This window comes from Mesoplodon mirus (assembly GCF_964341445.2).
Source record: "Mesoplodon mirus genome assembly, chromosome: 12".
In the NCBI taxonomy this organism is placed as follows: domain Eukaryota; kingdom Metazoa; phylum Chordata; class Mammalia; order Artiodactyla; family Ziphiidae; genus Mesoplodon; species Mesoplodon mirus.
Genome location: NC_138988.1, coordinates 52329073 through 52339833, shown reverse-complemented (window position 1 = coordinate 52339833; position 10761 = coordinate 52329073). Strand labels below are relative to the sequence as shown.

Below are 10761 nucleotides of genomic sequence, written 5' to 3'. Positions count from 1 at the left end.
TAACCTGAATCCAAGCCCAGCATTCCCTAAGGTTATTTGTCCATTTCCTTTTCACAGGATTTCTATGAATCTGGCTCCACAGTTCACAGGTGGGAATATTGCTCTAGCTGACAAGTCCTCAGCCTCAGCACTGCTGGCCTTCTGGGCTGTATGACTGTATTGTGGAGGGCTGGCCTGTGTGTGGTAGGATTTTAATCAGCATTTCTGGTCTTTTCCCATTAGAAGCCAGAAGCAACTCCCCCCACCCTAAACAAACCTTACTCTTACATATATATAAAGCATATATATTTGCATATATATATACGAAACATAAGCAGATTTACTATTTATCTGTAGTATTATTATTTTATTAATTTGGCTGCACCAAGCAGCTTGTGGGATCTCAGTACCCAGACCAGGGATCGAACCCGGGTCACTGAATCCTAACCACTAGACCACCAGGGAACTTGCCTATTTATCTGTGGTATTAAAATATATCATGGGGAGGTGATTAGGAAAAAAACATCCGAAAAGACTCCTTGGGAGGGGTGATCATGGAAAAAAAAAAAGGTTGATAAACACCGTTCTAGCTCAATTTTTCAGTCATTTATGCAAATTCCTCAGGAAAAATGATATTTGTGGCTCTTGTAAGCTGAACCAAAGAGCCAAGCAACTGTGGACACATAGAAGGAAATGGCTGGGAGCTGGCAGAAGCTGGCAGGATACCATATAGAAAAGACTCAGGACTGATGTCAGCTCCTTGGCTATGATGGGTACATGAACCTGAAGAAACTCTCAGCCAGGAGCACTGTCAGGGGAAGCTCTGTTGTTTCTCAGTGGAAGGGGCTTGGGGGAGGGCTCTTCCTGTTGGGAAAGGGGCTTAGAGCTGTGTTGTCATGTCACTTTACACCAGGCTGAGGACGTTTATCGAATGTGGTTGACTAGGGCCTCCACGTCACTGCCAGACTCACACATTTGGATACACTTTTCTCTCCTCCTGACTATCCTTATTCTTGAATAAATCTGGCCTCTCACTCAGACCTCCTCAGGTCCCACTGTTTAGAGAACACTGAATATATTGATTGCTGGCTACTGTACATCCATGATGGGGAAATAACAAACAGCCCACTGATCCAGAATATAAAGATCACTTCTACTGCACATAGCCAGCTAAAATGAAAAAATTTAAATTAAAAATCCAACAAATAAATTTTAAAACATTTAAAAGTTTCTCTCTTGAAAAACTTGACTCCCCTTATCTTGCAGAGAGCAAACCTTCCCAGCTTTCAGTTTGGGGAAATGAGTGACTAAGAGTTTAACCTGAACCCAAGCTAAGAGTCACTCATTTTCTGCTTCTTACTTCTATCAAAAAACCCCACTTGAACTCAGCGTAGATGGATGAGAAACAGAGCTGGTGCTCACAGGAAGCCACGAGCCCTTCAAAGGCTCCTGTCGCTCTTAGCGCCCTGCTTCTTGAGCAAGCCAGGCACTGCCTCGCAGACCTGCCTTGGAGCCACTTTCCGAAACGCAAGGTAAGGGGCCGGCGTGGCGGGGTGGCGGGGGGCAGGGGGCGGGTGAGGGGGCGCATTCCCAGGGCCTCAGGCCCTGCGTTGTTTTGTCCACAGGTGTGTGGACTTTGGAAGCGCTGAAAGCTGCCCAGCCACACAGCTAACCCCATCACTCAGGCATCCTGGTCATCCTGCTGGTCGTTCTGTTGGCACCTGTCCTGCAGCTCACACACAACCTACCCTCCCAGCCCTCATCTGACTGGCTCTCACATACATACAGGGCTCTCCTCCTGCACACATCTGGCTTAAGCCACAGGCTCAGAACACACAGCTAATTTTCATTCAACATATACACTTCTCTGCTTCTGGCTTCTATCAAGACTCCCAGGTCAAGAAACACCAGCCAAATAAGGCCTGCAGAATAATTCCAGACAGTTACCAGCTGTGTTGACTTTCGTTTCTTCTCCTGATAATTTCCTAACACCTCAGTCTCTCTTATTCCTTTCATTTTCAGTGGTAAAATGATGGAGGAAGGCTAGAATTGTTATTCATTTAACTAGAATTGGTAATCATTTAACACAGCTTTTTTTTTTTTTTTTTTTTTTTTTTTTGAGACCCTGAGATGCCTCAGGTCTTCAGCATCTGTTTGCAGGAATAAACCAAAACCTCTCTCTTGAGAAACACATAGCTTGGGTGTTTGGGTGTGTGGTGGTCAGGGTGGGAGATGGGGAATAGATGTGAACTATCAAACAATGTGAAAGGGTTTTGATAAGGAATATCAGGGTGCCACTAAGAAGGATGCAAGAGGAGGCGGGCTTGAGTCGGAAAGCCTCCTGCATTGCTCTGATTCACATGTGGACGTGTGAATAACTTTAAGCAGGTTTTAACCTCCTCATCTGCCAATTTAGATAATAAATGAGGGTGGTTGGCGAGGTAGAGATTTTATTTCTGGCTATGATGTGCCTTTTCTAGATCTGTCCTGCTAATTCCCACTGATAGGATTCAGTGTGTAAGGTTGATTCTTTACATGTGGTTTCAATGAAAAGGCCAAAAATTTCCCTCAATTTACCCAACTGAATACTGCAACCTTTTACAGGGCCTGGAAAACATTTGCTGCATTAGTGTCAGGTTGGCCCAGGAGTGGCCAGCCACCCAGCCTGGGAGGCTAGGTGTGTTCCAACTAAGAAGGTGCTCCAGAGGGAACATGGGGCTTGGGCGTGGCGTGCTAGGGCCCACCGCCACCAGCTCTCAGGAGCTGATTGTTAAATCTTCAGGAATTTTTGAGGCGGTTGGTGGCTTGAACTTGGCCACGGTGGGAGTATTTACACCACAGAAACCAGCAAGAGCCATAAATCAGAGCCTCCCCTCCCCCACACCTCTTTGCCCTCCCAAACCTGGTTCACCAGCACATCACTGGGACTTGAGGCCCGAGGAACAAGTTCTCTACATGGTTGTGTGGCCTTCAGGAGGCATTTAACTTCTCTGAGTCTTTCATGAGTCATCTACACCATGGCTCAGTATGCTTATTTGGCTTAGAGTACCAGGTTTTTGTTGGAGGGGGGTGTGGGAACAGGAGCACAGGACTGGGATTGAAGGTACGATAGGAGTGAACATGATCTGAAATCCTATGAAGTACAAAGCACACAGAAGGAATTAGAATTTTAAAAAAAAATATTTTCTTGGTCCTTGCCCCCTTTCCTTTTATTCTTTTTTAAAAAAAAATTTATTTATTTGGCTGCATCGGGTCTTAGTTGCGGCACGCAGGAGCTTCGTTGTGGCATGTGGGCAATCTAGTTGTGGCATGCAGGCTCAGTTGCCCAGCGGCATGTGGGATCTCAGTTCCCTGACCAGGGATCGAACTCGCATCCCCTGCATTGGAAGGCGGATTCTTAACCAGTGGACCACCAGGGAAGTCCCAGAATTTTTATATAAAGGCAAGAGGCCAACCTGGTTCCCTTCTAGCCTGATGATTTACCTAAGTCATCACTGAATTTTTGGTGTTACAGTCTGAAGGGGAAACATGCATAGATTTTAAAATATTTGTTTAATTTTTTTTTTTGGCTTTCATGTCAGAAAGGCCCTGGGTAAAGTTCTGTTGGGCACGTCAGCTAGTCTTGTCATTCTTGCGAGTGATTTCAGTAATGCCAGACTAGCTTTCAGAAATATATTTTTGAAAAACGCCTCATCGTTGGGACTTCCCTGGCAGTCCAGTGGTTAAGACTTCGCCTTCCAGTGCAGGGGTTCGATCTCTGGTCGGGGAACTAAGATCCCACATGCCTCACGGCCAAAAAACCAAAAAACATAAAACAGAAGCAATATTGTAACAAAATTCAATAAAGACTTTAAAAATGGTCCCTATATTGAAAAAAAAATCTTCAAAAAAAAAAAATAGAAAAACCTCTTGTTGATAAGGAGGTTTTACTACCCCCGCTTACAAACAGGAGAACCCGAGCTCCCAGCAGAGAGGTAGGAAAAGTGTCAGAGCTGCTGTAATTTGGAATCTGCCTCCAAAGGGCAGGATTATTTCACTTTGGCTGCACTGCCTTTCAGTTCAAGGACCTGAGCCCTTCAACGTGGGAAGGTTGGGAAGAGTGTATGATGATCTGGGCAAAATACGAAGCAGTTGTGCTCTGTACACAGCACCGTTCTGATCTGCTTTTGTTCTGATAGAAATCTTGTTGGCTCTTCCACTCATTAGGTTCTTCTGGCTGGGCTCAGACCTGCCGTGAGGAGCCTGTAAATCTGAAAATGAACCCCACGGGTATAGCAGACACCACCCTGGATGAAAGCATCTATAACAATTATTATCTTTATGAAAGCATCCCCAAACCCTGCACCAAGGAAGGTATCAAGGCATTTGGGGAGCTCTTCCTGCCCCCCCTCTACTCTTTGGTCTTTCTGTTTGGTCTGCTTGGAAATTCTGTGGTGGTTCTGGTCCTGTTCAAGTACAAGCGGCTCAAGTCCATGACCGACGTGTACCTGCTCAACCTTGCCATCTCAGACCTGTTCTTTGTGCTCTCGCTCCCTTTCTGGGGCTACTATGCTGCAGACCAGTGGGTGTTCGGGCTCAGCCTCTGCAAGCTAGTTTCCTGGATGTACCTGGTGGGCTTCTACAGTGGCATATTCTTCATCACACTCATGAGCATCGATAGGTACCTGGCCATTGTGCATGCGGTCTTCTCCCTGAGAGCGAGGACCTTGACTTACGGGGTCATCACCAGCGTGGCCACGTGGGCAGTGGCTGTGCTCGCTTCCCTCCCAGGCCTCGTGTTCAGCACGTGTTATACTGAGCGCAACCACACCTACTGCAAAACCAAGTATTCTTTCAACTCCACGAGGTGGAAGGTTCTGAGCTCCCTGGAGATCAACATTCTAGGGCTGGTGATCCCCTTGGGGATCATGCTGTTCTGCTACTCCATGATCATTAGGACCTTGAAGCACTGCAAAAATGAGAAGAAGAACAAGGCAGTGAAGATGATCTTTGCTGTGGTGGTCCTCTTCCTGGGGTTCTGGACCCCTTACAACGTGGTGCTCTTCCTGGACACCCTGGTGGAGCTGGAGGTCCTTCAAGACTGCACCTTTGAGAGACACCTGGACTATGCCATTCAGGCCACAGAGACACTGGCCTTTGTTCACTGCTGCCTTAATCCGGTCATCTACTTTTTCCTGGGGGTGAAATTTCGCAAGTACATTGTACAGCTCTTCAAAACCTGCCGGGGCACTTTGGTGGTCTGCCAGTACTGTAGGTTCCTCCCGATCTACCCCGACACCCCCAGCTCATCTTACACACAGTCCACGGTGGACCACGATCTCCACGATGCTCTGTAAAAGATGAAAATGCAAAAAGCAGAGTTAATAAGCTTCCCAAATTAAGAGCTTATTTAAAATTGTATTGTAGTAAGAGTTTCCTGAACAAGTACCGGGAAGAATTATATCCACTGCAAAAAGTAGGGCTTGACTTCCTGCCAAGTACAAGTTCCGTGTGACCAGAGTTCACCCGGACCAAGGTGTCCTTCCTCGCACCAGGCATTCCTGCAGGGATGAGTAAACCTGAGGAGGATTCTGAGCAGTGTTTCAATGAGGAGTTGGATGATTCTGGAAAGGGAAGACCAGTCCCTTCTAACCTGAACTCATGGGATTCTCTAGAGGGGACTGTAGAGAATTGACTGGGGGAGTAAATCTCTACTTCTTGCTGTGAAAATGAGCCCTTTAATTAACGTCTAGCTTTTTGTGAAACAATATAGAAAACTTCGGCATGCTGTCCCAGTGTTTTCCTAAGAATATATCTGAAGCATGGTATACTCCATGAAGCCAGGTATCTGCAGAAACGAATAGTGAAGTAATGAACTTAGATCTTTTTTTTTTTTTTTTTTTTCGGTACGCGGGCCTCTCACTGTTGTGGCCTCTCCCGTTGCGGAGCACAGGCTCGGGACGCGTAGGCTCAGCGGCCATGGCTCACGGGCCCAGCCGCTCCGCGGCATGTGGGATCTTCCCGGACCGGGGCATGAACCCGCGTCCCCTGCATCGGCAGGCGGACTCTCAACCACTGCGCCACCAGGGAAGCCCTAGATCTTGATTCTTTTATTGTAAAGGATTATTTGTTAATGGAAGCCAAGCTTTCAATGTTGATTACAATCATAAGGAGAAAAAGGCATTAGCATGGTCTGATTTCCCAACGTGAAATACAAGGCATTAACAAATCTAAACATACTTGTGGAAATTCAAACACAGCTTCATATGCTTGTGGACATGTTTTAATTATAACAGATGAATATTCAAATTTAAAAAATAATACATAGGCCCAGACACATTTATTTGGGGTCTTTTACTCATTTACAAACATTTCCTTCAAAACCAAAAATGATGAGGACTAATCAAGTATGACAATTTTTCCTTAATCATTTTAAGTGCCTGCCGTCAAGTGAGGCAAGAATAATCCACCCAAAGTTATTGCTGATGTGGCATAAAAATGACTTTCCAAGGTGTCATCCTCTCTTTTGAAATATTGGCCCTGCTTTTTAACTTTTGGATGACTCAAAAGTTCTTACAAGTCATTTTAATTATGTAACTAATCATTTTACACCATTAGGATAAATCTCTGTTCGTACAGCCTTAATCAGAATTAAGTAAAGACTTTAACAAAGTCTAGGGATACCTGTAATATCTCCAGAAACAAAACCTATTTTACAGACTATTACCTGAGTTAACCAGTTTAAAATGTTTTTGTAAATTTACACATTATTGCACGCTTTACATTTATAAAGAATGCATTTCCAGAAAATTTATTTTCAGAAGTGATTTTAACAGGGTAAGTTGATGTTGCCTTTATAGAAATACAATAAAATACAATAAAATAAACCTGGGTATGGTTTCTCCTGGTTATGTGTGTGTTTGGTCTCCCGATGGGGATGAGAATCTGAGCCACTAATATTCCCATTGTCTCGATTAATCATCTTTGCTACATGTCGTAGACGAGATGGATGTCCCTGAGAGGAAGAATTAAAGGGTTCACTGTTAAAATCACCACTTGGGATGGGGAAAGGAGTCGCTACGTGTTGTCACAACAACTCTTGGAGGTTAGAATGGATAAGGAGTGGGGGTGGGCCGGGTTCCTAGGCAGTGTTTCCTTAGAAATCCTCCGCACCATATGGCAGGGTCTGCAAATCTTACCTCTGTGTTTCCTTGTGAGTCTGAGCACATTACTTTCCTCTCTTAGCCTCAGTTTCCTCACAACTGTAAAGCAGAATATAGTTCAGAGTGATTGAAAAAAAGAAATAAGATGATTACTGAAAGCATCTATGCTCCTTAGGCATAGATAAAGTGTGGTTTTGAACTTCCCAGCCAGTGACTGCCTCCCCTTTCCTGAGGGAGCTTGTAATCTCATTCATTTAATCACAAGGAGACAGAAATTTAAGGACACCGAGGGAGTTCCCTGGCAGTCCAGTGGTTAAGACTCCGAGCTTCCACTGCAGGGGGCACGGGTTCGATCCCTGGTTGGGGAACTAAGATCCCACATGGCACACAGCATGGCCAAAACAAAAAAAAAACAAAACCCCCCCCCCAAAACCCCAGTAAGGACACCAAAAGACAAAGACTGGCCAAAGGGGTTTTACTGTCCCTTCCTTGTGCATCGCATACAATGCTAAGCAAGGCTGCAGTGCAGACCACACAGCTACCACCCTTCCACCTGAGGGTAGGGTCACTTATCACCTCCAGCCACTCAGGGCCTCCTTTGTTCCAAAGTTGGGGGGTGTCCCCTCAGGATGGGAATTTAAAACCTCTGGTGATACCCAAACATGATCCTCTCAGAACACTGAAAAGAAAGTTCCTTCTTCCCCTTAACAGAAACATAGAAAGCAAGCCAGCTTGATTTCTACACAAAGGTTTTTTTTTTTTTTTTTTTTTTTTTTTTTTTTTTTTTTTTTTTGTGGTACGCGGGCCTCTCACTGCTGTGGCCTCTTCCGCTGCGGAGCACAGGCTCCGGACGCACAATGGGCCCAGCCGCTCCACAGCATGTGGGATCCTCCTGGACTGAGGCACGAACCTGTGTCCCCTGCATCGGCAGGCGGACTCTCAACCACTGCGCCACCAGGGAAGCCCAAGGTTTTTTTTTGAGGGCATCAGGACCAATGATCACCAGCTGCCCAAGTACCAAAAAATTATGCTTCCAAAATCTCTTGATGTCGATTCCGCACAAAGAACAAGCAAGCTGCCCTACGTGTGCCACTCACAACAGAAGCCTTTTTTGTGTGTGTGTGTGTGTTACGCGGGCCTCTCACTGTTGTGGCCTCTCCCGTTGCGGAGCATAGGCTCCGGACGTGCAGGCTCAGCAGCCATGGCTCACGGGCCCAGCCACTCCGTGGCATGTGGGATCTTCCTGTACAGGGGCACGAACCCGCATCCCCTGCATGGGCAGACGGACTCTCAACCACTGCGCCACCAGGGAAGCCCCAGAATCCCTTTTTAAGGTGGGTTTAACAATAAGTTTTCAGACATTAGACCCATCCTTTTCTTGTTGCAACATGCCTTGCTTCTGGGGAACACAGGCTAGGTGTAAATTCTTTAAGAACAAAAGAAGCGGGTTTGCTTTGGAGGTGATGTAAATGTTTTGGAACTAGATAGAGGTGATGGCCGCGCAGCATTGTGAATGTACTAAATGCTATTGAATTGCACATTTTTAAATGATTAGTTTTATAGTATGTGAATTTTACCTCAACAACAACAACAACAAAAAGAATAATAAGAAATAGCCCTGTCAGGATCTGTCCCGTAGTTGGTACTCAAATTCTATTAAATAGATGTGTTACCTGCTTCCCATGAGAAGGAAGAATACAGGATGATGGCAAAAGGTCTTCAGATCTTAGGTTATTCCTAAGAAACTCTCATAACACTTTGGGACATTTGATGCAATTAATTCCTATTTGTTGAGTCTGTTTTGTGCCAAACCGGATGTTAGGTAATGGATAGGATATAGGATAAAGGAGTGAGCTCTGCATGTATGGAATTTATAATCTGAGAAGGGAAAACACAAGCACAAGATTGACTATAGTGCAAGCAGGACAGATAGGATAACAAAGTCACAAACAAAATGCTTCAGGACCCCAGATGAAGGAGAAATCGATTCAATGTCAAATTTCATAATACAAGTAGCTTTTTTTTTTTTTTAGCGGTACGGGGGCCTCTCACTGTTGTGGCCTCTCCCGTTGCGGAGCACAGGCTCCGGACGCACAGCCTCAGCGGCCATGGCTCACGGGTCCAGCCACTCCGCGGCACGTGGGATCTTCCCGGATTGGGGCACGAACCCGTGTGCCCTGCATCGGCAGGCAGACTCCCAACCACTGCGCCACCAGGGAAGCCCTACAAGTAGCTTTTGAAGTCGGCTTTATAAGAAGAGCATGATTTGGATCAATGGAAGGGAGGAAGGACATTCTATGCTGATGAAATCACACATGAAAAGGCAGGTGTGGTGTCAAGAGCACACTGTGTGGTCAGGTAGTGGTGAGTAGGTTTTTGTAGTTAAAGTGAACGTTGCAGGTGGGGGAGAGGAGCAAAGTAGGAAAAGATGAGACAAAAGAAAAATTACAGACCTAAGAGGCAGCAGCTTTGAGCTCCTGAGCCAGTGGCCATCCTGCCTTGGGCTGGAGGAGACTGTTAGTGGGTGCTGTGGAATGCCATCCACACACCCCATGCAGGACGGAGGGCCACTCACTGCACCATCTACCAGGAGCCCGGACATCTGCGGCTCTCAGCTGGTCTCCTTTCAGGACTGTCCTTCCTGGGCCAGATCATATCCAGCGCCTGGATACTGAGGAGAAAGAAACACTTGCCCCCTTGCTTTAATTTGGGACAACGCTGATAGGCCATTACAACTGCAGAGCTCCCCATAAGATTAGCTGGGGCCTCTGTTACAGCTACATTGTGGACCAACTTTTCCTACTGCCCACTCCTGCTTCCTTCATGCCCTTACAGGTGTTGTTCCCAAGAGGACTCCCCATTAAATCTCCTGTATGCTAATCTCAGGGTTTCAGAGTCTGTTTCCAGGAACTCAGGTCTACAATGGGGACTTCTGGATCAGCACCTAATATAAATGGAAATTGACCCCACTTCCATTGTGGGAAAATGAGGAAGCACTGCGTTTGCATCAGGGCTGTCCATTCATTGCCTTCTGGCCCCCATTTGACTCTTGGTTCATGCAATTCCATTAGTCAACCTCACCTTTGCTGCCATAATTTGCCTGCCTCAAGCCCTGAGGCATTGTCCCTACACTCTGTTTCTATTATAGTCATAGGCCAACTCTACCCTTGGCCATGTTGCGGCCACCTGACATCCTGTGTTCTGTACCAGTCAGTGACTTCCTGGGCTCAAAGGAACCAGACACAAGCTCCACCCATTTCTGTGGTCACAATACTTTACTCCTGAATGGCCATCATCAAAAAGTCTACAAATAATAAATGCTGGAGGGAATTCCCTGGAGGTCCATTGGTTAGGACTCCATGCTTTCACTGCCAAGGGCCTGGGTTCAATCCCTGGTCAAGGAACTAAGATCCCACAAGCCATGTGGCCCAGCCAACAGCAAAAACAACAACAAATCAAAAAAAAAAAATGCTAGGGAGGTCGTGGAGAAAAGGGAACCCTCCTACACTGTTGGTGGGAATGTAAATTGGTGCAGCCACTATGGAAGATAGTATGGAGGTTCTTTGAAAAACTAAAAATAGAGCTACCATATGATCCAGCAATCCCACTCCTGAGCATATATCTGGAGAAAACTCTAACT

The 10761-nt window shown here is 46.0% G+C and overlaps 1 protein-coding gene across 1 annotated transcript; it reads left to right on the top strand.

Annotated features, from left to right (window-relative positions):
• Nucleotides 1-3187: 3187 nt before the first annotated feature.
• On the top strand, nt 3188-6439 carry CCR4 (C-C motif chemokine receptor 4). Its single transcript, XM_082637560.1, has one exon. It carries the CDS (start codon nt 4236-4238, stop codon nt 5313-5315), a length of 1080 nt encoding a protein of 359 aa, XP_082493686.1. The 5' UTR covers nt 3188-4235; the 3' UTR covers nt 5316-6439.
• The last annotated feature ends 4322 nt before the right edge of the window (nt 6440-10761 follow it).